Source organism: Sceloporus undulatus, chromosome 5, assembly GCF_019175285.1.
Source record: "Sceloporus undulatus isolate JIND9_A2432 ecotype Alabama chromosome 5, SceUnd_v1.1, whole genome shotgun sequence".
Lineage (NCBI taxonomy): Eukaryota > Metazoa > Chordata > Lepidosauria > Squamata > Phrynosomatidae > Sceloporus > Sceloporus undulatus.
Window position 1 is genome coordinate 58,729,775 of NC_056526.1, and position 24,022 is coordinate 58,753,796.

General features: G+C 39.9%; 1 protein-coding gene across 5 annotated transcripts in view; it reads right to left on the bottom strand.

Moving 5' to 3' along the window:
- Positions 1–24,022, bottom strand: part of MSRB3 (methionine sulfoxide reductase B3) — an 87,726-nt gene that overhangs the window by 24,222 nt on the left and 39,482 nt on the right. For all 5 annotated transcript variants that reach the window (XM_042468861.1, XM_042468859.1, XM_042468858.1 and 2 more), the window contains 3 exons: positions 22,640–22,748; positions 19,721–19,798; positions 11,205–11,233 (listed from right to left, as the gene is read on the bottom strand). In XM_042468861.1, the coding sequence (XP_042324795.1) occupies positions 11,205–11,233; positions 19,721–19,798; positions 22,640–22,748 (216 nt within the window). The remainder of the gene's footprint in view (positions 1–11,204; positions 11,234–19,720; positions 19,799–22,639; positions 22,749–24,022) is intronic.

A 24,022-nucleotide genomic window follows, 5' to 3' on the forward strand; every position in this document is an offset into this window, starting at 1 on the left:
TGAACAATGTTAAGAGCAATATTATTGCTCAATGTTAAAAGAAGGTACAAAGTTCTGAATGGGTCACTCTGTTTTTGTCTTGCATACAGTCGGCCCTCCATATCCATGGATTCTGTATCTACAGATTCAACCATCCATGGCTTGATTAAGTTTAATATATCAATCTCAAAAAGCAAATCTTGATTTTACCATTTAATGTGTAATCGTGTTGGGAATGCTTTTATATGGGGTGTGCTTAGACTATGCTTTTAACTTTGGTATGTTTATGTAATTGTATACTGTATTTAGCTAGTTGGTTTTAATTGCCTTTTAAATTTTAATTGTAAAGGTTTTAAATGATTTTATCTGCCCAATTTGAGATTTAGCAAGATGAACAGACAATGATTCACCAGGAGTGAAATAAACTTGCTGTTTTTCTGTATTTGAGATGGGAGGAGAGGCACTAAAGCCACAATTCCAGACTAGCTGGCTGTAAATGAAGACTCTTGAGTAGCCATCTCCTATCCCACAAATACTCTTCCTCCTTCTTTCTCCAGTTTCTTCCTCATACTGTCTGCCTCCTGGTTGCCGCTTCATCTTTGTCTTTGTCAAGAAAAAGGCTACCAAGCTCTGTCTGGCCCTCTTCACATTCACTTCATTCCCTCAAACCTTTCTTCTCCATCAATTAATTCTCACTCTGAAATTCTTGCCTTCCCTTCAACTCTAGTCACACATGTTCCCCATACCATGTCTTTTCCCATCTGTTCATCTCCAACACCTGAGGTATAAGCACGCAGCAAAAGTCTACTTTGATCTTTAAAAAAAACAAACACACATCCCCAAAAAAGCCTACCCACCATCTCTTTCCTATTATCATTCTGTCTCCTCTGCATTCAACTCCATGAACATCTAAAGTGATGTGCAGACTTTATAATTAGCACAGATGCTCTTTCTCTTTCTTACTATATCCACCCCTAGTGACTATACTAAGTACAACTCACACTGTTACCTAGCATTCTTTGATCTTCCTCTGTGGACCCCTTCTCAGTGTTTTTAACCTGTTTTGTCTACATTTAGCAATAGCAACAACAACTACATTACTATACTGCTTATCAGTGCTCTTAAGTACTCCTTAAGCAGTATACAATGTGTAAGCCAATTACCCCCAACAAGCTGGGTACTCATTTTGGTGACCTCAGAAAGATGCAAGGCTGAGTCGACCCTGTGCCTCTGGCTGGTATTGAACTCACAATCTTGTGGTTTGTGAGTGAGTGAGTGGCTGCAGTATAGGCATTTAACCACTGTGCCACCAGGGCTCTTCAATATTTAACCTCATCCCTTCTGCTTTCCCACCAATTTTTGCACTTGAGCGGGTTACAGACCGCCATTAAAGTACGGAGTCAGTCCGTACTAGGGTTAGGAAGGTGCAGTGCTTCCCCTTCCACATGGAGGCCGCCATGACGACGTCACGACCGCGCCGCCTCTATACGGGGCGGCGTGGACGTGACATCATCAGTCAGCGCCAGGGCGCTTAGTGCGCCCTTTGCGCGGACCAGGAAGGAGCTCCGTTTCGGAGCTCCTTCCTGGTTTGCGGCACCGCTTTGCACCCAGCGAAGCAAGGGAGAAAGGGGCCAAGCGGCCTCTTTCTCCTCCTCCCCGCTGCCGCGGGGTGTCCTTGGGGCTTGAAGCCCCAAGGACACCCCTTTCCAGGCTGCGGGGAAGGGGCCTTTTGCCGCTTCACCGCAGCCTGAAAAGCGGCGGATCGGGGCCTCAGCAGCTGCTGTTCTGGCAGCTGAGGCCCCAATACACTGGGGAAAGGGGCGGGTACAGCCCACCCCAAATGGGCAGTCTGTAACCCACCTTAGTACAGAAAGATTGTCTGTTTCTCAGACCAGAAAGATTCTCTTTGTTAGTTTCTCTTTCACTGACATCTTCTACTGGACAAATACATATAACATTCTCAGAAGGGGGTGCTTTGTACTTCAAAGAGAGAAGCCAAGACTTATTCACCCTGTTTTATTGTTCTCGCTCAGTTTATGGTCATAGGGAGGGGTCAGTTTGTATCTACACACACTTCCTACATTATCATGACCTAAAATGTAAATTCTGTGACCACAGCAATGTCATATTCTTTCCTTTGCATGTGTTTTGTCTTTTATCTTTCACCTGATGAAGAAGCCAGTGAAGCTTTGAAAGCTATTGATATGTATTTTGTGCTTTTGGGCTGGCCAAAGAAAGATATTGTTGCTGGATGGATGTGGGGGTTTATTGTTTTTTTCTGTATGGCCAGCTAGCCTGAGACATTTTTGCCAACTCATTTGCCATAAAAACACCACTGTACCCATCCTGATGTCTCCACATTGCCACTCAAATACATTCCACACCTATCTTGAGCTCCTGAATAAGGGATCTTTGCCTGTGATCTTGGGGTTAGATTTGGAATTGCAGTGGTCCAAAGTGTAATTGACATCCTATTGCAAAAAGCAGTTGCCAGTTCCTGCTGGATACTGTGCTGCAATTGCCTAAAACAGCGTTAATTTCCCCACACATCATCATTCTTAGGCTGATTTTTCTGGAAGATGATCATGAGTTAGATACCAAATCCACTAGACCTTCTTTACTTTTATAGAATATATTGGTGGATTTGGTTTGAAATCTTGACATGACACTGAAACAGAGAAGGGACACATCTGGAAAGAAATTTCTCCCACTCTTACATAGCCTCCAATATTTCACAGATGAAAACGGGCAACACATGGCTGGCAATACCAGATGTGGTGAAGACAGCAAAAGTTACTAATGAAGAAGAATACAAAGGTTAAAAGAAGTTGCAGCAATCTGCTTAAGCCCAAGCCTACTGGAAAGGTCAAGATTCTGACCCTTCCTCTCACCGCTCCCACATTTAGTTAATGGAGAGCAAATTACTTTTGCACTTTAAATTCAGTTAGCATATAACTGACGTAAACTGAGGACAAACAGGGAAAGTGGGAGGAAGAGAGAGAAACTGGGACATTTTAAAAGCAGCTTTATAGGTCTAATAAAAGAATTTTAATCAGAACTGTCTCTGACTAACCAGGATAATTGATGGTGTACTCTTAAGATCAGTGAGGTCTAAGTATGCTCTCCTGAAAAAAAATTAGTGGAAATCTATCATCAGAAAGTCTATCCAAAAACAAAGCTGGACAACAATAATGCAATGCATATGTACAGATGATAAGAGCACTAACAGTTGTGTAAAGAGTGGTGACATTCAAAAGAAGGACACATGTGGATACTGTATTAGTACATAAAGTATATCCAGCTGAACAACTAAAACAGAGAGCGATAGAGTCATACAAAATTCAATACAAAATGCTTAGCTTATTAAACCCTTACCTAGCAGAAAGCTTCATTAGACACACTGGATATTATCTCTAAGTAAGCATGTATAGTACTGTAATGTAAGAGTTAATATATTTTGTTCTTCAACTATGGTTTCTTGAAAGTACTTTGTTCTGTGATGCACTGTTCCAGTGCCTACATGCTGATCTCTTATTTTATTTTACATACGGTAACAACAAAAGCAGCATTAAAAACATGATCTCAGAGAAAAACAGTTCCTTCTTCAATTTTTACAAGTTCTGAAAGAGGCATATTCCTAAAGAGAATCCACCACCCACAGGGAAATAAGCCTAAATGTACTCATATTAAGGCAGCATATATAGTAGAAAATATTTGATACAAGAAGCTATTTTTAGTCACAGTTAAGAGGATTCCAATAAATAATAAAACCTCAGTAATATAATATGCACAAAATGTGCCGAATGTACTCTTTTTTAACGAGTGGGCATTAATGTAATTCCTGCTACCCAACAACCATTCTTTGTTCACTTACTGTAATTCAAAAATTTTCCCACAAGGCAACAGATTTCCAAGGAAGTATCTCTTTCCCTTGTTTCAGCTGCTCGTGAAATGCCTATTACTCCAATTTCTTACAATACCCTTCTTAAAGAGTATAAATATAAATCCTATTGCATAAACATTTTATTCCATGACATTCAGGCTCAAAAACTGTAAGCATAATTGTTTTGTCACACAAAGTCTCTATTTAATTTTCTGTTTCACTTTGAAATAAAAAGTCTCTATAGTGAGAGGAGAATTTCTTTTAGCCAAAGCTGTTCCTGTTATTAAAGTAAGTAAACCTCTAGTCAGTGGAATGAAGAATGTGCATTGTTGTACATATGTTATAGCCATCTGCATGATGAATATTGAGCATTAATTTAATTTTCAGTTTCACTTTGAAGTAAAATGCTCTAATCACATTCATGTTACATAGATTTTCCCCTCAGTATTTCAGCCTTGTATGATATTTCCAGATTTTGTAGTTAAAATTAATAAATTGAACCTTTCATAACTAACTGCATGCCAGACTCCACTTTTATTGCAAGGAAATAAATCTGTGTTATTCTTCATGTTATTCTCACAAAAAAGCACAGAAATTATCAAGCTTTCCTCAAAGGATAGTAGTTGGGCTTTACAAATCGTTTTCAAGTACATTTCCGCTCTACACACAGAGGGTTTGTCCAAGGAAGGAGAAAATGACTGTTCTGGACTGCTCTGCAGAAACAGAGTAACAAAAACAGTATTCAAGAAATGAGCCTCTTTAATTAAAGAAGTGATAAAATTGTGATATTAGGCCAAGAAGACAGTAAAACAGTTAGGCTTTTGTGTGGCTCTGTCATATACCATCAGAGAGAAGGGGTAGAGAACATGTGGCCCTCCAGATGTTGAACTGCAACTCCCATTCACCTAGGGTGACAGATGCTGGAAGCTGTTGTCCAACAACATCTGAAAAGGAATAATGCCCAGATTTGTCCTATAACAGACCCTCAATGCTTAAGTATAGTCAATGCATTCTTCTCTTTAATACCAGAGGGTTCACATTTTGCAAAATTCTTAATGCCCGTTACATTACCCATAGAGCTTACAGAAAAGCAGAAAACCCAGGGGAATTTATTCTTCTCAAAGAACTCTAGGTAGGGACAGCTGATCGGTCAGCTGTACTGTCCAGACTAGGACTGTCCAAGTGCAGAGGGGGCAAGCTATTTTTCACTCCTGTAGCTCTTCCCCAAGGGCTGCCCTGGTATGTTCAATACAACCAGAAGTGACATCATGTCCTTTTGGGTTCTCTATTGATGAATTTTGGAAGCAGTCAAAGATTTTGCGGTATGTTGGACCTTGAGTAGATTGCAGCAGCCAAACTGCTATACTTTGTAGTGGTTCTGAACTATTTTTAGCTTTTGAGGGGACAAAAAAAATCACCCATTAATTTTTTCTAAACTTTTGGTGGTTTTTGAGGGTGCCAAATCATGCCCCATTTGGCCTTACTTTCCCCACGCCTGATCTAGAGAAAGGAGGCTCTGCCACTGTTATCCATGCCCCAGTTACATCCAGAATTGATTACTGTAAATATGCTGTATACAGAACTCCCTTTGAAGACACTTTGGAAACTTCTACTTGTACAAAATGCAGCTCCCTGGTTGCTTGTGGAAGCCAAAAGATCAGAGCATATGACACCTATTGTGTACCAACTGCACTATACTGATAGCACATTTCTGGACTAATTTAAAATGCTGGGGAGACCCTTCAAATCACTGGCGAGATTTGTTTTGAGAAGGTTTGCCATTGCCCTCCTCTCAGCCTGTGTGTATCACTTGCCCAAGGTCACTGAGTGAGTTTCATGGCCAAGCAGGGAATCAAACCCTGGTCTCCAGAGTTGTAGTTCAAAACTCAAACTGCTATGCCACACTGTCCCTCCCACAGAGTCTACAAAATCCATAATGCAATTGTTGGTTGGGAAGAATGGGAATTCAACATTTGTGAGAGACAAAGCCAAAAGAAAAGGAGTGGGGAAAACTTCCTCTTTATGTATCTATGTGCCTGACATTATATGAGCAATAAAAACCACACTAACGTATTACAAAGGGTTCACTAGGATACTTCTGAATGACATATATTTTTAGCTAAATGGTTTTTGTTTTTGCTAAAAGCTAACAGCTGGAGACTTACCAAAATCCTCAAAACTTGTGACCCATTGAATCAGAAGGTTGATGGAAACAAGAATGGGTGGAAGATAGGGGCAGAAGCCAAAAAAGAAGTAAGTGAAAGGGTTGAAGAAAAAATATCAATTATTCAAGTGTTAGCACTGTGTGAGCAACAATGAGCACATTAAATTATTGCAATGGGATTCAGTTCACTCCAAATAATAATATGCAATATTATGCCACAGAACATAGAATAAAATCAACAGAGGAGACTTTGGAGCTTATCGCACGGGCCCCGGGGAACGGGCCTGGCGCGGAACAGAACGAGGATATCATCCATTTTACCACATGGGGGAACGCCGCAAGAATGTCGCTGATGCCACTGGAAGTTCCCATTCAGTTCCCCATCCATCCCACAGCGGCCAATTTTCAAGAACTGTTCAGAGCAGCCAAAACGGTGCACTGGGCCCTCTCATTTGTTCTGGTGGGAAGCTCTCCTCATGAGGAGGCTGCCACAGCAAGTCAGAAGAGGGTCACTCAGTCAGCATCTTTGATGCACCATTAGAGCTTTCCTCATGATGAGGCCTCCACCACCACTGCAAGCCAAGAGAGGATTGCTCAGCCCAACCCTCTGCAACTGCAGCAAACCAGAAGAGGGTCACTTGCCCCACTCTTTTGCGGTGGCATTGGAGGTCTCCTTGTAAGGAGGCCACCACCACCACTGCAAGCCAGGAGGGGCACAGTGGGAAGAGGGCCTGACCAGATGTCACACTGCTTCAGGGGTGTTACTCAATGCAAGCTGTATCCCCCACACCCTCCAGTGATGCCACTGTATGAAAGAACTAGACAAAATTCTAAAGTGCAAAGATTTAAAGCTGGAAAAAATAAAATAAAATAAAATAAAGCTAGACATTAAAGTAATAGCAGTCCAAGCCATTGTATTCCCCATCACCATGTACAGATGTGAATGTTGGACATGAAAGAAGCTGACAGAAAGAAAATCAACTTATTTGAGAAGTGGAGTTGAAGAAGAGTACTAGAGAAGATCAGACCTGAGCTCTCTTCAGAAGACAAGATTACCAAATTGAGATTGTCTTACTTTGGCCACATCATGAGAAGACATGACTCACTGGAGAAGACAATAATGCTAGGAAAGGTGAAAGGTAGCAGAAAGAGAAGAAAGTTCCATACTAGATGGATAGATTCAATCAAAGAGGCCACAGCTCTGAGTCTTCAGGACCTGACTGGGGCAGCTGATGACAGGGGGGCTTGGAGCTGTCTCACTCATAGAGTTACCATGAGTCAAAGGTGATTTGATGGCAGTTAACAACAACAACAAATAACCCACAGTTCAGCTGAAAAGACTCCCAGGGCAGCTTACAAATCATTCATTTGCTAGTTCCCTGCCTTGAATCTTACAATCTAATTAAGACATGACACATAAGAGAAAGGAAATAACAGAAGGGAAAAGATTAAGAGCAGCAGATGCTAACTGCCCTCCTCTCCCTCAGAGACCACAACAATGGCCATTGGAATGGAAGTGGGAGCTCTCACCAACTTCTGGGCCAATAGAGCTGTGCCTGCCTGCTCTTCTGTCCCTAAGAGGCCTGAGCAATGCCAAGCTGCTAAGCTATAGCTGGTGGTAAAGCTAACTATATCAGAAAGATTTATGTCTTATGTACTAATTTAACTATATTTATGATAAAAACTAATTAGAAAGCCAGTGTGGTGTAGTGGTTTCAGCACTGGACTACACTTCTGGAGACCAGGGTCTGAATCCCCATTCAGTCATCGAAACCCACTGGGTGAGTTTGAGCAGCAAAAGCAACCCCCCCCCCTGAACAAATCATGCCATGAAATCCCAGTGATAAGGTCACCTTAGGTTTGCCATGTATTGGAAACAACTTGAAGGAACACAACAACAACAAAAGTCTGATTGTACAGTATACTGAAAATTCCCTAGTAATCTATGCCCTTTGTTTAATACAGAGATTGTATTAACTGTAGCTCTTCAGATGCTTTGGACTCCAATACCCATAAGCCTTCACCATGTGCTAGCTAGGATTAAAGTGAGCTGTAGACCAAAAATAGTTGCTCACCCCACATTTTGACAAATCTGGAATCAAACCCACTACAAATTTGATTAGCAGTAGGTTTTGTGACTGAAAAGTATGTCAATCTGTCAAGTTCAATTCAGTCAGTTAGGAGCAATTGATGAAGACAAAACAACTTGTGACAGGTGGTCAGGAAGGCAGAAAGCAGGAGATGGAGCCAGAAAAGCTGAACAAAGCCTGAAGCATACGAACCAACCTCATAAGCTAAGGAAAGACTGGAAGGAAATGCAGAAATAACAGCGGAATAACACAGAAGGTCAAGATCTGTGTTTATGGAGAGGGGAATCTTGAGAGACACTGTATATTCTTAAAGACAGAGCTTTGGAAAGGGTGAACTTGGGAAACAACTGTTTGATAGACCAAAAAGGAAGACTGAAGAAGCAGTCTGGAAAGAAGTTCATAGGGTATCCAAGTAAACAGTAACTCAATCAAAGGACTGTCATCCTAGCCAGTCAGTGAGCTAATGGGGATGGAGGGAAGCTGGGCCAAAGCTAACAAACTGAATTTCAACATGGAGAAATGTAAGGTACTGCATTTAGGGTGGAAAAATGAAATGAACAGATATAGGATGGGTTGAACAAGACTACAGACTTTATCACACGTGAGGAATTTCTCTTAATTTCGAATGAAAAGAAAGTGGGGCCAGAACGCATTCATGTGAATTTGCTAGCTCAGTGAATTTACGTGAATGCGAATTGCATTCAAACTGGCTTCCCATTGCCCAAAAATAGCATGCCATTGCCCAAATGTGCATGTGGTAGTCTATCACGCAATAACGTGAAACCTCATGATTGCACTTGGACTGACTTTCCATTGCCCAAATTTGCGTATAGTAGGTTGTCACACAATAACGTTAAACCCCATGATTGCGTTCAGATTGCCATTGGATTATACTTCCAATTTCCCTTGTCTGATAAATTCCTTTGTGTGAAAAGGATCTGGGAGTCCAAGAAGACCACAAATTGAACATGAGTCAACAGTGCGATTCGGCAGCTAACAAGGCCAATGTGATTTTAGGCTGCATCAATAGAAGTATAGTGTCTAGATCAAGGGAAGTAATAGTGCCACTTTATTCTGCTCTGGTCAGGCCCCACCTGGATTATTCTGTACAGTTCTGGGCAACACAATTTAAAAAGGATGTTGAGAAACTAGAGTGTGTCCAAAGGAGGGCAATCAAAATAGTGAAGGGCCTGACCATGCACTATGAGGAATGACTTAGGGAACGGGGGATGTTTAGTCTGGAGAAAAGAAGGTTAAGGAGTGATATGATAGCCCTGTTTAAATATCTAAAGTGATGTCATACTGAGGAGGGAGCAAGCTTGTTTTCTGCTGCTCCAGAGACTAGGACCCAGAGCAATGGATGCAAGCTACAGGAAAAGAGATTCCACCTCAACATTAGGAGGAACTTCCTGACAGTAATGGCTGTTCGACAGTGGAACAAACTCCCTCAGAGTGCAGTGGAATCTCCTTCCTTAGAGGTCTTTAAACAGAGGCTGGATGGCCATCTGTCAGGGATGCTTTGATTTAGATTTCCTGCATGGCAGAATAGGGTTGGTCTGGATGGTCCTTGTGGTCTCTTCCAATAGAATCTATGATTCTATAAGGTTCACAGTTACAAGGTAACTGAAGAAAGGCTGGTAAAGTAAAGGAACTTGTACTAATATATTCAGTTTACTTAAACACCACCATAATAAATTTAGTGTATATAAGTGAGTAGTTTCAAACATAAATAATAGCATACCTATTGGTTTTGGTACTTATGGATACATATTTTGTTATATGCATCATTTTAAATAAATTCATTATGGTATAGTTTTAAGTCCCAAATAGCTTGAACCCAGAATATCTGAAATACTGCCTCTGTCCATATAAATGTGCCTGGAATCTGGTGGAGTCAGTGGATTAAGTGGAGATCCTGTTGTGTGTTCTACATCAGGGCTTAAATAAGTACACAAGAAATGGCTTTTATGAGGGACCACCTTGATCGTGGAACTCCTGCCCAAGTGAAGTCAGACTAGCCCCATTGGACTGTGCTTTTGACAGGCAGTCAAAACCGTTATTTGGTCACATCTTTGTCTCTTGAGACAATTTTGATATTGTGGTCTTGAATGACTTTATCATTCAAAAGCATGCTGTGCCAAAAAAGTAACTGTATTGAACATAAAATAAAATTAAGACTGTAATGTTGCTCCACAAAAACAAAACATAATCCAAAATCCACAGATAAGTAATGCATTTAATAAAGCCAACTGTAAATGCCATCATGGTGTGCAAGATTTTGCATTCCCCAGATCTCTACATCTAGCAATCTTTTTACTGCCTAACCTAAGGAAGATGTCTGTAAAACACCAGATCTTAGGTGTTTTTATTATGCAATTATAGTTGGTCAGCAGAAAAGGATTCCTAATTGTAGATTTAGTTTTGTTTTGTTAACCATAAAAATTAACACTGTTAAAAGAAATGACCAGATTCTTCTATTATCACAACAACTCTATTTTAGAAAGTAGTTTTGTTTACAATAGCATACATTCTGTCTTATTGAAATTAAATGCTTCATTTCTTAGTTTATGGTACTCATATTTCTTATAAATAGAAAAAAACCTGACATTTCGGTTAACCATGTAGAGACAAATCTACATCTTTGTCTAGCATGCATGTATACACAGACATTGCATGGGCAAATCACTTGTTTTCTGATCTATTGCTTGCTCAGACTTCATGTCCATGCAACAACCTTGTCCTCCAGGAAGAAAAACAACCTTTAAATCAGCCAATATTCTCAAAGACCATTTCCCTCAGCGCCATTTCATTTAAAATCTAATGCAAAACTGACATGGTTTCCTTGCAATCATCTTTTAACATGAAAGAGTAAAATTAAAAAGAGACATGAATCTAGGGAAAGAATAAAAGCACTGTATAAGGTATTCTGAAACCTGAGATTGCTTTAAAGATTGGGATGTTCCAGACTGTGTAAAGTTAAGATTTTATCTGGGATGTTCCAGACTGTGTTTAAGTTAAGATAAATTACTCTTTTGAGAGTAACATGAAAACAATGTATTCATTATAAAGATTATAAACTTAAACATACCTGAATTTGAGTCAAACTTTGTTTCTGATCTGAGAGAGAGAGAGAAGGGGGGGGATCGTTTAGTTAATGTTTTATGTTAATAGCCAAATGCAGCAACCAAGTTTAATTAACTTTTGCTATCAAACACAAATTTTCAATGTATTTTCAAATGAGCAACATTATCCATAATCATTTTAATTTAAAAGCAGCTTACAAAACAATGTACCTTAAATGTTTACAATTTAGAGCTGATTTTTTTAAAGTTTATATTCAGGATTTATCCTTCATAATTTTCTTGTGATCAATATTTCTTTGGACAGTGATATCAATGCACATGTTTGTACATCCCCACCACACACATACATCAAGAAATAAACATATAAGTTTCTCTTAAGAAGGTTGGAATTTCAGCCTCCTTGTGAATTCTGAGGGGACAAGAAAAGAAGAGTATATGCAAAACATACCAGTACTACCAATTGTCTGTTTAATGTGTTATTTAAAGTATTTAGCATAACACCAATGAACTCAGTAGGCAGTATACTTAATAATGAGGTGGAGGGGGGAAGTGGGGAAATTAGCCTTTGTGGGAACATCATGTTCCAGATATTGGTTAATAATAGTTCTAAACTCAGAAGCCTTTGAAGCTCTCAGTTCGGCTGTGGGAAAACCTAACTTGGGTAATTACTTTCAAGATGCTGCTGAAGTGCTGTCAAGCAGAATTAACCCTATGACTAGGCCTATCTGAACAAACAGCTAGAAGCAGCATTGTCTAGATCTAAGTCTCAAACCAATTAGTGGGCATGCTCCAACCAGACATATATCACAAATTAACAACCTCTGTGCTTTGTGCGTGTGTGTGTGTGTGTGTGCATATATTCACAACTGCCACAGCAAGATACAAGAACTGATTAGCGGCAGTCTTTGTAAAAGATGTTACTTTAATATTGGAAATGTGCCCAAATTGAGTGGGAAACGGCAGGTTCTTTTAACCCATAAGAAGATATTGGTGTGCTTGGCAAATTATACACATCTTTCACTAAACACAGATTACAAACTGCTGATATGTGGAGCAGAGAAATAAAATGAGTGCAAAGCAAGGCTTTGAAAGGAATTCTGGTTAACTTCAAGCTAACTGGAATATTTGATCATGAAAAAAAGCCAGAAAGCTCTAACAAATTAAAATGAAATGAGGGGAGGGCAAGGAAAGAGGGAGACTGGAAATACAGAAAATGACCTCTTTGTTATGCAACTATTTTTCAAAGGGAAGCTTTCCATGTGGCCTCAAAGTAGAACAGGACAACAAAAACAAATGTTCTTCATCTAGAAACAAATTCAAATGGTGCTCAACACAGTCTACAAGCAGCATGAATCAAAGAGTTCATCTCTATTTATAAATGAACACTCTTACGCTGAAGGGTGCAGTACTGTCAAACAAAGACACATAGGGTGGATGAGCTCAGTAGACATGTCCTATGGCCATAAATTTCCAGGGGTTGAGAAAGTTATATTATTGGACTACATCTTTCAAAAAACCTCTGTCCAGAGGGTTTCAGCAGTCCATTACTACTGAGGGCCTACAAGCCGAATCCTGAACACTCACAAGCAGGGCAGGCGGTAGATCTCAGGATCTAGCAAATATTACTTTAGAAATTGAGCACATCTCCTCCTTTTGCAGAAAAATCCGGCTATCCATTTCACTAGTGGCTCACCTCATGAATCAGCTCTGACTGCATAACTATGCTGATAGCTTTAAATGGCTAGGTTTGTTAGTGATTTCTCTTTCACATTATTTTTATGAGAGGGGGGACCCTTGTAGCCTGCATGATCTCTTAGGTCTAAAACACACTGCAAAAATAATCTAGTTTGAGACTGCTTTAACTGTCCTGGCTCAATGCTAGGAACTGTAGTTTAGGGTGATACTTGGCCTCCTCTGTCAGAGAGTGCTTGTGCCACAACGAATTACTATTCCCAGAATTCCCTAGCACTGAGCCAGGGCAATTAAAGCAGTCTCAAACTGGATTATTTCTGTAGTGTGTTTTGGACCTTAGATTGCTGATGATTCAAGAACTAGCAGAGGTTTTGTTAAAAGATGAAACTTGCTTTGATACATAGACCACAAAAGAACTAAGCAGAGGTCAGTAGGTTGGATCCAAGAACAGCCTCATAAGGCAAATCCAAAATACAGTTGGCCATAAGGCAAATTCCAAAGATCACATTGTAGAAATACTTTTATAGATTGCCTATAAATAGATGTCTAAATAGTTATAAAATTTATAAAGAAATGTACATAAATAAATCCAACCAAAAAATATCTACGGCCTGTTACAGACAGGCCAAAATAAAGTCGAGTCACTTTGGAGGTATGTATTTCAATGATGCATGAGTCCTAAGAGTCCAAAGCCACACCAAGCTGCACTCCAGTCCTTAGGACCAGAGCGTGGTTTGGTGCAGCGTTTGGACTCTTAGGATGCATGCATCATTGAAATACCATCCTCCAAAGTGACTCGAAGCAGCTTTATTTTGGCCTTCTGTACACAAGACCCCCAGATATTGTCTCAAAAAGCAAGGTAAGAGGGGGATAATGGATCTTAAGGTCACATCATAAGCATGCTATGTTGAGATGTTGTGGGATAAAGGAAGTGCAGGCTTCAAAACAAGGCTATTCAGGTGTTAGACTTTATCTAGAATGGCCGCTGAGCTTGCTGGGAACTTTCCCAACCCTTCTTCCTCTGCTACATACCAAGGCACATTAAAAGCAGTCCCCAAGGATTGTAAGATCCTACTGAATTGTAGGACCCAAGGGGAGCTAATTTTGAGGGATTTTCCATCTTCTTTAGTGCCCTACTCATGAGGTAGTAAGGTAGTGTTATTGCCTATATACTTGTTTTTACAGTCAATTACATTTTCTAATGTTGAACAGTCTATATTACTTTATAAACTCAATAAGAGATACAAGAACTGTTTGGTATGAGAAGATGTCAATAAGGAAACAAACTTGGATTGCTTGTAGCATTGATGCAAGCGTACCTCTGGATCATTGCAGTAAATGACTGCATTAGACAGTTTTCTTGCAAGTAGCATATGTAATTATTCTGCCTCGACCTTATATAATTCGCACATTTCTGAAGTAAGTGCAAAAATTATATCTCAGCAGTAAGATTTCTGTGGGGCGGCCTCCAGCTGTTCCTTTTCAGGCCGTGGCCAATCTGGGATTTCCAGAGTGTGAGAGCTGTGACTATATGGCACTGCTTCAGCATTGTGTTGTGCGGACGCAGCACCTGAGGAGCACCGTGATACCATATACCATGTGGTGTGGTGTGCAGTGTCATGGTGCTCTGGGGGTGGAACTGGGGCATGTGTCATGTAGACGTAGGGATGCCATAACCCGGTGGCCGCCGGGAAAAACCCGCTTTTGGGGGGTCCTCCCGGTCCCTACCCGGTTTGGCCCCCAGCCATGCCTTGGTCCCGGTTCGGGGCCCACTCCTGCGGCCATTGCCGCTGCCGCTAATGCGGCCGGCTGCGGTGCCAACCCACCTCCTCCTGCTCTTCCTGGAGTGGTGGGGGACCATGGGCAGCGCCAACCCACCTCCTCCTCCAGATCCGCCTTCCTCCTCCTCCTCAGCAGTAGTTGCGCTGCCGCCGCCATACCTCCTGCACCAGGGCCAGGGCTTTCCTGCCCCCGTGCGCAGGGGGCTCTAAAGCAGGAGCTTGTCCCCTGCTTTGGCCAGCCGGCCAATGGCCAGCTCGCCAAAGGGGATGGGCTCCTCAGCGTGTGCTGCCCGGGCCTCAGCACGGGCCAGCGGCAGCACGCATGCCTGCCCCACTTCCCTCCATGCGCGTGCGCCTGCCCCGCTTCCCTCTGTGCGTGTGTGCCTGCCCCGCTTCCCTCCGAGCGCGCACGCCATCCTAAAAACAAGGAGGAGGAGGGGGAGCAGAAGGGGGAGCAGGAGGAGGAGGAGGAGGAAGGAGTCGGAGGAAGAGTGCCTTGAAGGGCAGAAGAGGGGCAGAAGAGGAGGAGGAGGAGGAGAAGGAAAGCCGAGTCAGTGGCCATTAGGTCTGCCTTGGGTTTTTTGGGTTTTTTAATTATTTTTTAAAAATATAAAATATTTATTTTATTTTATTAATTTTTTATTATTTCTTGTTTTTATTTTATTAATTTTTTATTTCGTGTTTTTATTTTATTAATTTTTATTATTTCTTGTTTTTTATTTTATTGATTTTTATTATTTCTTGGTTTTATTTTATTAATTTTTATTATTTCGTGTTTTTTATTTTATTAATTTTTATTATTGCTTTTTATTTAGTTTTTCATTATTTTTATTATTAAATATATACACCCCCGTCTTGATTTTTATTTAGTTTTTCATTATTTTTATTTTTAAATATATACACCCCATCTTGATTTTTTGTCTAGGAATAATGCCAAAATGTCCTCCATTTTGATCATGCCTTAGAAACATGCATTTAGATTAACATTTTTTAAAAATCATCAATTTTTTTCGTGTGTCCTTCATTTTTATAAAAAATGTGTCCTACATTTGAAGATGTTGTCCTACATTTGTCCCGGTTTGGAGGTCCTGGCTTATGGCAACCCTATGTAGACGCTACACCCCAACTCCGCCCCCAGACCAGCCCAAAGTGCTAGTCTGCACAGGGTCTCAGCCACCTTAATACAATATTGATGGATCAAATAATTTAACAGCAGATCAAATAAAAACTGATTAATCAGTGCAAGGATAGATAAAATGACATATACTCAATTGGTGGTGAGAGTTACTGTGTATACTCAACTATAACTTGTATAAGTCGATGGCAGATTCTGGGAACAAAATTATGGATTTTGATATGACTTGTAGATAAGTCGAGGCTAAAGCTTAGGGGCATGTAAAAAAAGGATTTAAGAATGAAGCAAACAAAAACAATGCCAAAGAACTTAGAAAATTCCAGCAGGTATAACTGTTTGTGCTCTCACTAAAGGCTTGATGGAGGGGGGGGGGGTGTTAGTGCTTCCAGGACAGATTACATTCTTGCCTTTCACTGGTGGATGAGTCAACTCAGGGTTTTGGGGGTCAACTTTGGGAGCAGGCTGTCAGGTTGCCGTGGTCCTGGAGCGATCGTGGCTGGAGCAGCCAGAGTTCACTCCTTCCAGGCTGTCTACTCCAGCCCCATGTGATTAATAAAAATGTTGAAGACTTATGGCCTTACAGAACCATAAAGCACTCAGCTATTGATAACAACTCTTTGAGCACAGGTTTCCAAGCAATAATGGATCCATCTGATGGTGTTTCCATCTATTCCATATTTAATCAGTTTGCTAATGTGTATTTAACAAGAGAATGACAATATAAAATATTGTTTTTAGCCTTTACTCCTTGCATGGGTAGGAGCTTTTGTTTATTCATCTCTAAATCCTTACACTTACTTCAGTATTTTAAAATCTAAAGGCATACCTCAGTTAACAAAGTTTTTGACAAAGAAGCTCCTTTTTACAAAGTCTTTTTAAGGGTAGCTTTCAGGTGTTTGTTTTCATGCTGTAAACCTGCTCCCCGGTGAGGCCAATAAAATATGAAGCATATGATGTAGGAAACTATGCATCACTTTTCGAGTTGTTGGTATAAGCAAATTAAGTATAGAGTGATACTGGATTTCAATTGCTTTGTTCGTATGATTTGCTGATAAAAATAGAATTCAATCTTAAATGTGCATGTAAAACCTCAGGACTTTCATCTGAAGACTGAAATTCATGTGTTCCATGACCTTACATGTCACAAAGTAATGAAGCAACATAAATCATGCCTACTAAAAGATTAGATTTGTTAATCTTAGTGCTGAAGAACTATTCATCCCTGACAAAATTAATTGATTCATAGGTATTGATGCTAAAGGTATAGATAGCAATGATGCAAAGAACAACCAAAAAAGTAAATGCTGCGCTCATGATAGCATGCTTTCTTTTCTTTTTTTTTAAATGCGTTTGCACTGCTACTGTTATGTGTGAATCCTGATCCACAGGAATGTAATGTGCAAATTATTTGCACTAGCTACATGCAGATTTTGGCATAGTCAACACAATTTGGATGCCCTGATGTTCATTAACCAACTTAACATTTGAATTTTTTTGTGTCTAATATACCTCTGCCTTTCAGGGAAATGCTAATGAATTTTTATGCTAATCTTCAGGAACACTGCCAGGAAAGAAAGGATTAAGCATTTCTTTTCCCCCATTGCTCTCATTGACTGCAGAGACCTCTTGTGGCTGAATTGAGTAAATACTTTATATATAAATATATATATTTCAAACTCAGTAAGCATTTAGAAAAGCGTATTGTCTTTGTCCAAGCCATCATTGCACTCAACTACATATCATGTATTTAGTGTGTCATGCTTTGTGATTAGTCACTGGAAGGTTGTTTGCAGTTCTGTTAGTTGAAGTATCTCTGATGAAACCCCACTGTGCGAAGGAAAGCATGTTAATTGCAGGGAATGCTCTTTACCATAATATCTACTTTGACCCCAGACACTCCATTTGACTCCTGTATCATGTCTAATGAGCCTGAAAAACTACATGCACAAAGGATGAGCCTTATACTGTATAGGCTGATAAAGGAGTTGCAAGGCAATGGTTTCTCTCTTTCTCCACCCCTTTACAACACAGTGCTTAAACCACCCTACAAAATATGTTGGACTACAATTCCCATAAACTCCAACAAGTAGATTAGAGCAACACATATGCCCCTGCCCATATTTATTGTTCTAACAAAAATTTTAAAAATCAAATTTTATGACAATTTGCTAAAAATTCAGTGATTTGGACATAGCAAATAAACCCCGCATTACTACTCTAAAAATGCACGGGGAGAGCACAAACCTTGTTTTCTAATGGAGAATTGTACTCCTGGATGCCTCTCTTTAATTTTCTTTAAAAGCCACCTGTGTGCTTCCTGTGCATTTTATTTTAATCAAATGTGGCAAGTTATTATTTCTGTTGCCATTCCAATGAAGTTTAATGGTGGGAAAATGCAGCCCAAGCCAGCATGGCATAGTGTTGGAGCACTGGACTCTATGACTCTGCAGACCAGGGTTTGAATACCCACTCAGCCATGGAAGTCCATTAAGTGACCTCAGGCAAGCCACACACTCTCATCCTCAGAAAACCCCATGAGAGGGTAGCCTTAGGGTTGCCCTGAATTGGAAATATTTTGAAGACACACAACAACAACAACAACAACAACAAACAACAACAACAACAACAACAACAACATGCAGCCCATGACAGGTTCCAAGATAATTAAGCCATCTTCTGGAGCCACCACACCAGACCTAGAAGGAGCAGAATGTATTGGTTTGTAGACCTTACATTAACTAAAAGTACGTTTGCCAGATCTCAGGGCCTAACCCTAAGCATTCAGTTTTTGTGGGTCATTTCCAGATAAGGGTTGAGGGTGCACATTCTCCAGTTTTGGTAGGCTCAACTCCATACAAGAGAAAAGAACTGCATGCAAATCTCCATCTCAGATATCAGAGCAGCAGCTTACTATAGTTTGCAGGGCTTACATGCAGACCCTCCAAGAGGTCTACATATTTGAGCTTCCTTCTTCCTTTTCAGGCATTGTGGTGCCAGGCAGTGGCATCCCTAGAGTTGATGTCACCCAGTGCAGTCACTCACAGGGGGCCAGGGACTTATGGGTTATCTCCGGTTTATGGTACCCCTATCACTTCTGCCCAGGTACGTTATAAAGCATAATCTTCCCGTTTCACATTGACCTGGGAATAAGTCTTTTAGCTAAGATGACTGTTTTAATTTCCAAGAAGGAAAATATGTTCTATATTTGCATGTATGTGTGTTTGAGTGACAAGCTGTGATCAACTGTGATTAATACTTAATGCACAATGCTTAATATCATCACCTAGGACTCAGGTTTTGGTCTGAAAACCTCAGGGCCTGGGGAAATTCTAAACTGGCAACCCTAGCTGGAACAATTTTGGTCACATTGGTATAACTCAAATTAAAGACTGTGGTCCAAAACACACTGCAGAAATAATTCAGGCTCAATGCCCTGGCTCAATGCTACAGAATTCTGGGAACTGTAGTTTTGTGAGGCATTTAGCCTTCTCTGTCTGGTGCCACAATAAACTACAACTCCCAAGATTACTTAGCACTGAGCCAGAGCAGTTGTTGTTGTTGTTGTTGTTGTTGTTTTTGTTGTTATACTTTATATAGTGCTGTAGATTTACACAATGATGTACATACAGACAATAAAATCGATAAAAATGAAACCTGCCAATGGCATACATTCTACAAAATACATATAAAACAATAGATAGTAATACAAGATAGAATTAGATAAAATAAGGAGGCAACAGACTGAGAACATCAGAAATCAAATCAAATAAAATATCAGTTAAAGTGATCTCAAACTGGATTATTTCTTCAGTGTGTTTAGGACCTTTGTTTTGTTAACATTCTTTACATAGTTCTTATATAACATTCAGGAATAATAAAACCATCATCTTGCAACTTTATTGAATTTACTCACTTGAACAAAGGAGTTCCACAAACAACACATTTGTATATTCCAGAAGCTTTGTGATATGTATATTCTCCTTCAAAAGCCCTAGAATAAGAGAAACAGTACAATAATACTTTTAACATTAAGGTGCTCTTCTTTCATTAACACAGAAATGGACTGATAAGTTCTAAATTACAAATTCTCTGCAATAATTAGCACATCATAATTTATGCGTTATTGTCCTTTATTTTAACATATGCCTGTTAAAATCCAAACATAAATGTTTCTTTCAAAAGAAATGAAGCTACTGTTCAAACGACAAAACACAGGTTCACTTATATGTTACTTGACATGTTTAGATCAGTTCTTTAATTTCTACCTAAATATGAAGGTCATTTTAAAATAAATTTCACTCCTAAGCATCCTTCTAACTGTATGTCTTAGTGCTGATCTCTTCTATTAAACCATACATGAAACATTAGTACAGGAACCGTCGGGAAGATTGGACACTAATGTATGTTCAAGTACCAAAAGAATCAAAATTGGGGAGGGGGGAGAGCTGGCCATGATTTCAAGCTGTGTGAGCTCTATATTTTTATTTGAAAAGGAATAGTACTGCTTTAAGGGAATATTTTTCTAAGTTAACAATCTTAAAGGCTAGGAGGTCATTCATCTAATACAAATCAGCTGTGCTACCTCAACAAAAAGGCTGTGTTCTGCAGCTTGTTTTTATTATCATTTCACCCTTTTTAGGGGGTCCATTTATATATATATATAAAAACTGGATTTCTTAAATGACCTAACCTCTGGTTGTTTGCATCACTAAATCGTAGTGCTAAACTAGTAGACAATCATAAATTTCTCCATGTCCCGATCAGCACCTATGACAACAGATGGCATTTCTCCCCACAATCAGTGTCTTGAAGCGGTAATGGGCTGGATGAGGAAAAGCAAACTCAGGCTGAATCCAGACAAAACGGAGGTACTTATAGTAGGGGTCCCCAAACCAGGTATAGGGTTGCAACCTCCAGTCCTAGATGGGGTCACACTCTCCACAAAGGACTGTGTTCGCAGTCTGGAGATGTTCCTAGATCCATCGCTTCACATGAGAAATCAAGTGAAGGCGACGATCAGGAGCGCCTGTTATCAGCTTTGGCTGTTATGTTAGCTGCACCCTTTCCTGGAAGTAAAGGACCTAGAAACTGTTGTACATTCACTGGTAACTTGATTTCTGTAATGCGCTCTACATGGGGCTACCCTTGTGACTAGTCCGGAAACTTCAACTAGTGCAAAATATGGCAGCCAGGCTGGTCGCCGGAAAAATTAGGAGTGACCGAATAACACCAGTGCTAAAATCTCTTCACTGGCTGCCTATTAGTTTCAGGGCACAGTACAAGGTGTTGGTTATAACCTTTAAAGCCCTACATGGCTTGGGCCCAACCTATTTGAGGGATCGCCTGCTTCTATATAATCCGACCCGCACCCTCAGGTCTTCTGGGAGGAATCCATTGCAGCCTTTAAAAACCAGACTAACTGCTACCTCCCAGAGGGCCTTCTCTGCAATTGCTCCCAAACTATGGAACGGTCTGCCAGCCGAGATCCATCAAATTGCCAGCTTAGAGAGCTTTAAAAAAACTGTCAAGACAGATCTCTTCCGGCAGGCCTTTCCTGAATAAAAGTACCCGGTCACAGAATGACTGCCCCTCACATCATGTATCAGCCCACCACTCTGTCCTTGTGTTATATATATATATATATATATATATATATATATATATATATATATAATTCCGTTTTAATAGATATTTTGATTGTAACATGTTTAATGCTGTTTTAAGGAGGGGAATTTGGGACACAATGTTATAAATGTGGATTTTAATGTGTTGTGAGTCGCTTTGATTGTCTCGTCACAGAAAAGCAGGATACAAATAAAAGTTTTATATTATTATTTATTTATTAAATTCAGCTGGGAAAACCTTCTGAAGGAACACCACTGCCAGGTTGTTGGGACATAGAAAATGGCTTAGTTAGTTCCTGTCATCCCCACTAAGAAAAAGTCTATTAAAGGTATATTCCAGCAGGAAGAGTGTTGCCAATTCACATGTGGCAAAAGGGCCTTATAAATTTTTGAAACGGCAACAAGTTTATGTCATTGCTGCTACTGGATCAGAAGCCCAAAAAGGATTGGTTATACCTTCTGCAGTCAGAACAAAACACTCAAATAGTTTAGATGTTGGCAAAGGGGACAATTCTTCAAGCTAGATTCAGCTGAGAAGAATTATATTCATGTTGGAACCTTGCAATTGAGCTCTTGTCTCTTTTTTCTTTCTCTCCTCCCTCCCAAATCCTACTTTAGGATTTAGAGCTTGCTTACAAGGAGTAAAACCATATGAGGGCAGTTATTGAAAATATTTGACATTCCAGCCACAAATGAGCCAATAAATACTTTCTCCACATGTGCTTCAAAAAAAGAAACTCGACTGGAATAGAAGGAAACAAAATTATGTTCTCCCTCCCCTTTCCCAGCCAAAACGTCTGTGCAGTACATACAACGACCACCTTCAAATGTTCAGCTTTAATGACACAATACTATTTCCCTTATGGTTCTGCTTACAAGGGTGTCTCTGCTTCACATACACATATGCACAAAACAACAACAAAAGAGTTCCTTAACTACCATTACTTCCATACATCTTTCAGTAAACTAAAAACAGATCCTAAACGTAAGCCAAGAGGCCAAATTGTGTTCATTTTATATTTATGAAGTCTATGACCTTGCCCTCCACACTGCAAATTCCCGATTTGTTTAGTGGTGTTAATTTGTATAAGTTAGTAAACAAGTGCAGAATTTTCTGAAAATGTGAAGTCTGAGAGAAGGGAAAACAGCAGCCCGTGAAGGAAAAATGGTCATTTACTGTTGGCCTCCTCTCTCTTGTCATGCCTTACCTTTCGGTCCCTTTCTCCTGAGTAACATGGAACTGCAAAGGCGTCAACCGCTTCCTCAGTTCTTCCTGGGGAAAGACCACCTTGCAGCTCTTTTTATCCCTACGTGACCCTGCAAAAAGAGAGGATATGGGAGAAATAATCTTTTCTCAGTTTAAATCTGAAACAATTGCGTTGTCTTTAAACCAAAAGCACAGCTTCTGTGTTCATTTTTCCAATGGCCAGATTGGATCCTAACGCATTAAAGGGTGGCACAGCTGATTGCGTCTTCCATCCAGCTTGAAAAAGTCTGCTGTATGCAAGGCAGGTGATTCTTCTGGAACAGCAATAATGTGAGTCAGCCAAAGCTTTCTCTATGCGGGAAAAGGTCACAACCATTGGCAAGACATCAACATTCACATAGTCATTCACAAGAAGGTGACATCCTGAGACTAAATAACTTCAGTCATAACTTCCTGGTAATTATACTTAAGAGTACAGCTTTTACATTTACAAAACATCTACAGGTTGAGTCTCCTTATCTGAAATGGTTGGGACCAGAAGTGTTTTGGATTTTGGAGTTTTTCAGATTTTGCAATGTTTGCATATACATAATGAGATATCTGGGAGGTGGGACACAAGTTTAAACATGACATTTGTTTAGGTTTCATATACGGTCAGCCCTCCATATCCACAGATTTTTTTTATCCACAGATTCAACTATCCACTAATTCAAAATATCAAAAAAAAATATAAATACCAATAAGCAAACCTTGATTTGCCATTTTAGATACACTCTTTTACTATGCCATTGTTTTAATGGGACTTGAGCTTCCACAGATTTTGGTATCCACAAGAACTCCTGGAACCAAAACCCAGCAGATACTGAGGGCCCACTGTACATCTTATACACATACCGTGAAGGTAGTTTTATATACAATATGTAATAATTTTGTACATGAAACAAAATTTGTGTACACTGAACAATCAGAAAGCAAGGGTCTCACTATCTCAGGTATCCATGTTGACAATTTTAGAATATTTTGGATTTTGGAATTCCAGATATGGGACTCAACCTGTATATTGTGGATGAAAGTTAATGGGCATATTATGTTTAATCCCAATTCAGGATAACTTGGCCCATTTTATAATTTGTTCTAAATACTGTACTATGGTTCTGCAAGAGATGAAATGTTTTAATCCACCATCCCCACCACCACACTAGCAAAGTATAAGAAGAAATTTGTTTCTGTTTCTTAAGGTGTTACAAAATACTTCTAGGTTTCTGGCATAAAAAATGACACATAGCAGCCCTTAGCTATGTGTCACAAGCATGTGGGAAGGCTGCACCAAAAAGTGCTCTCTGGTCACAGCGCGGAAGAGCTACTCTTTGGGCTACAATTCAGC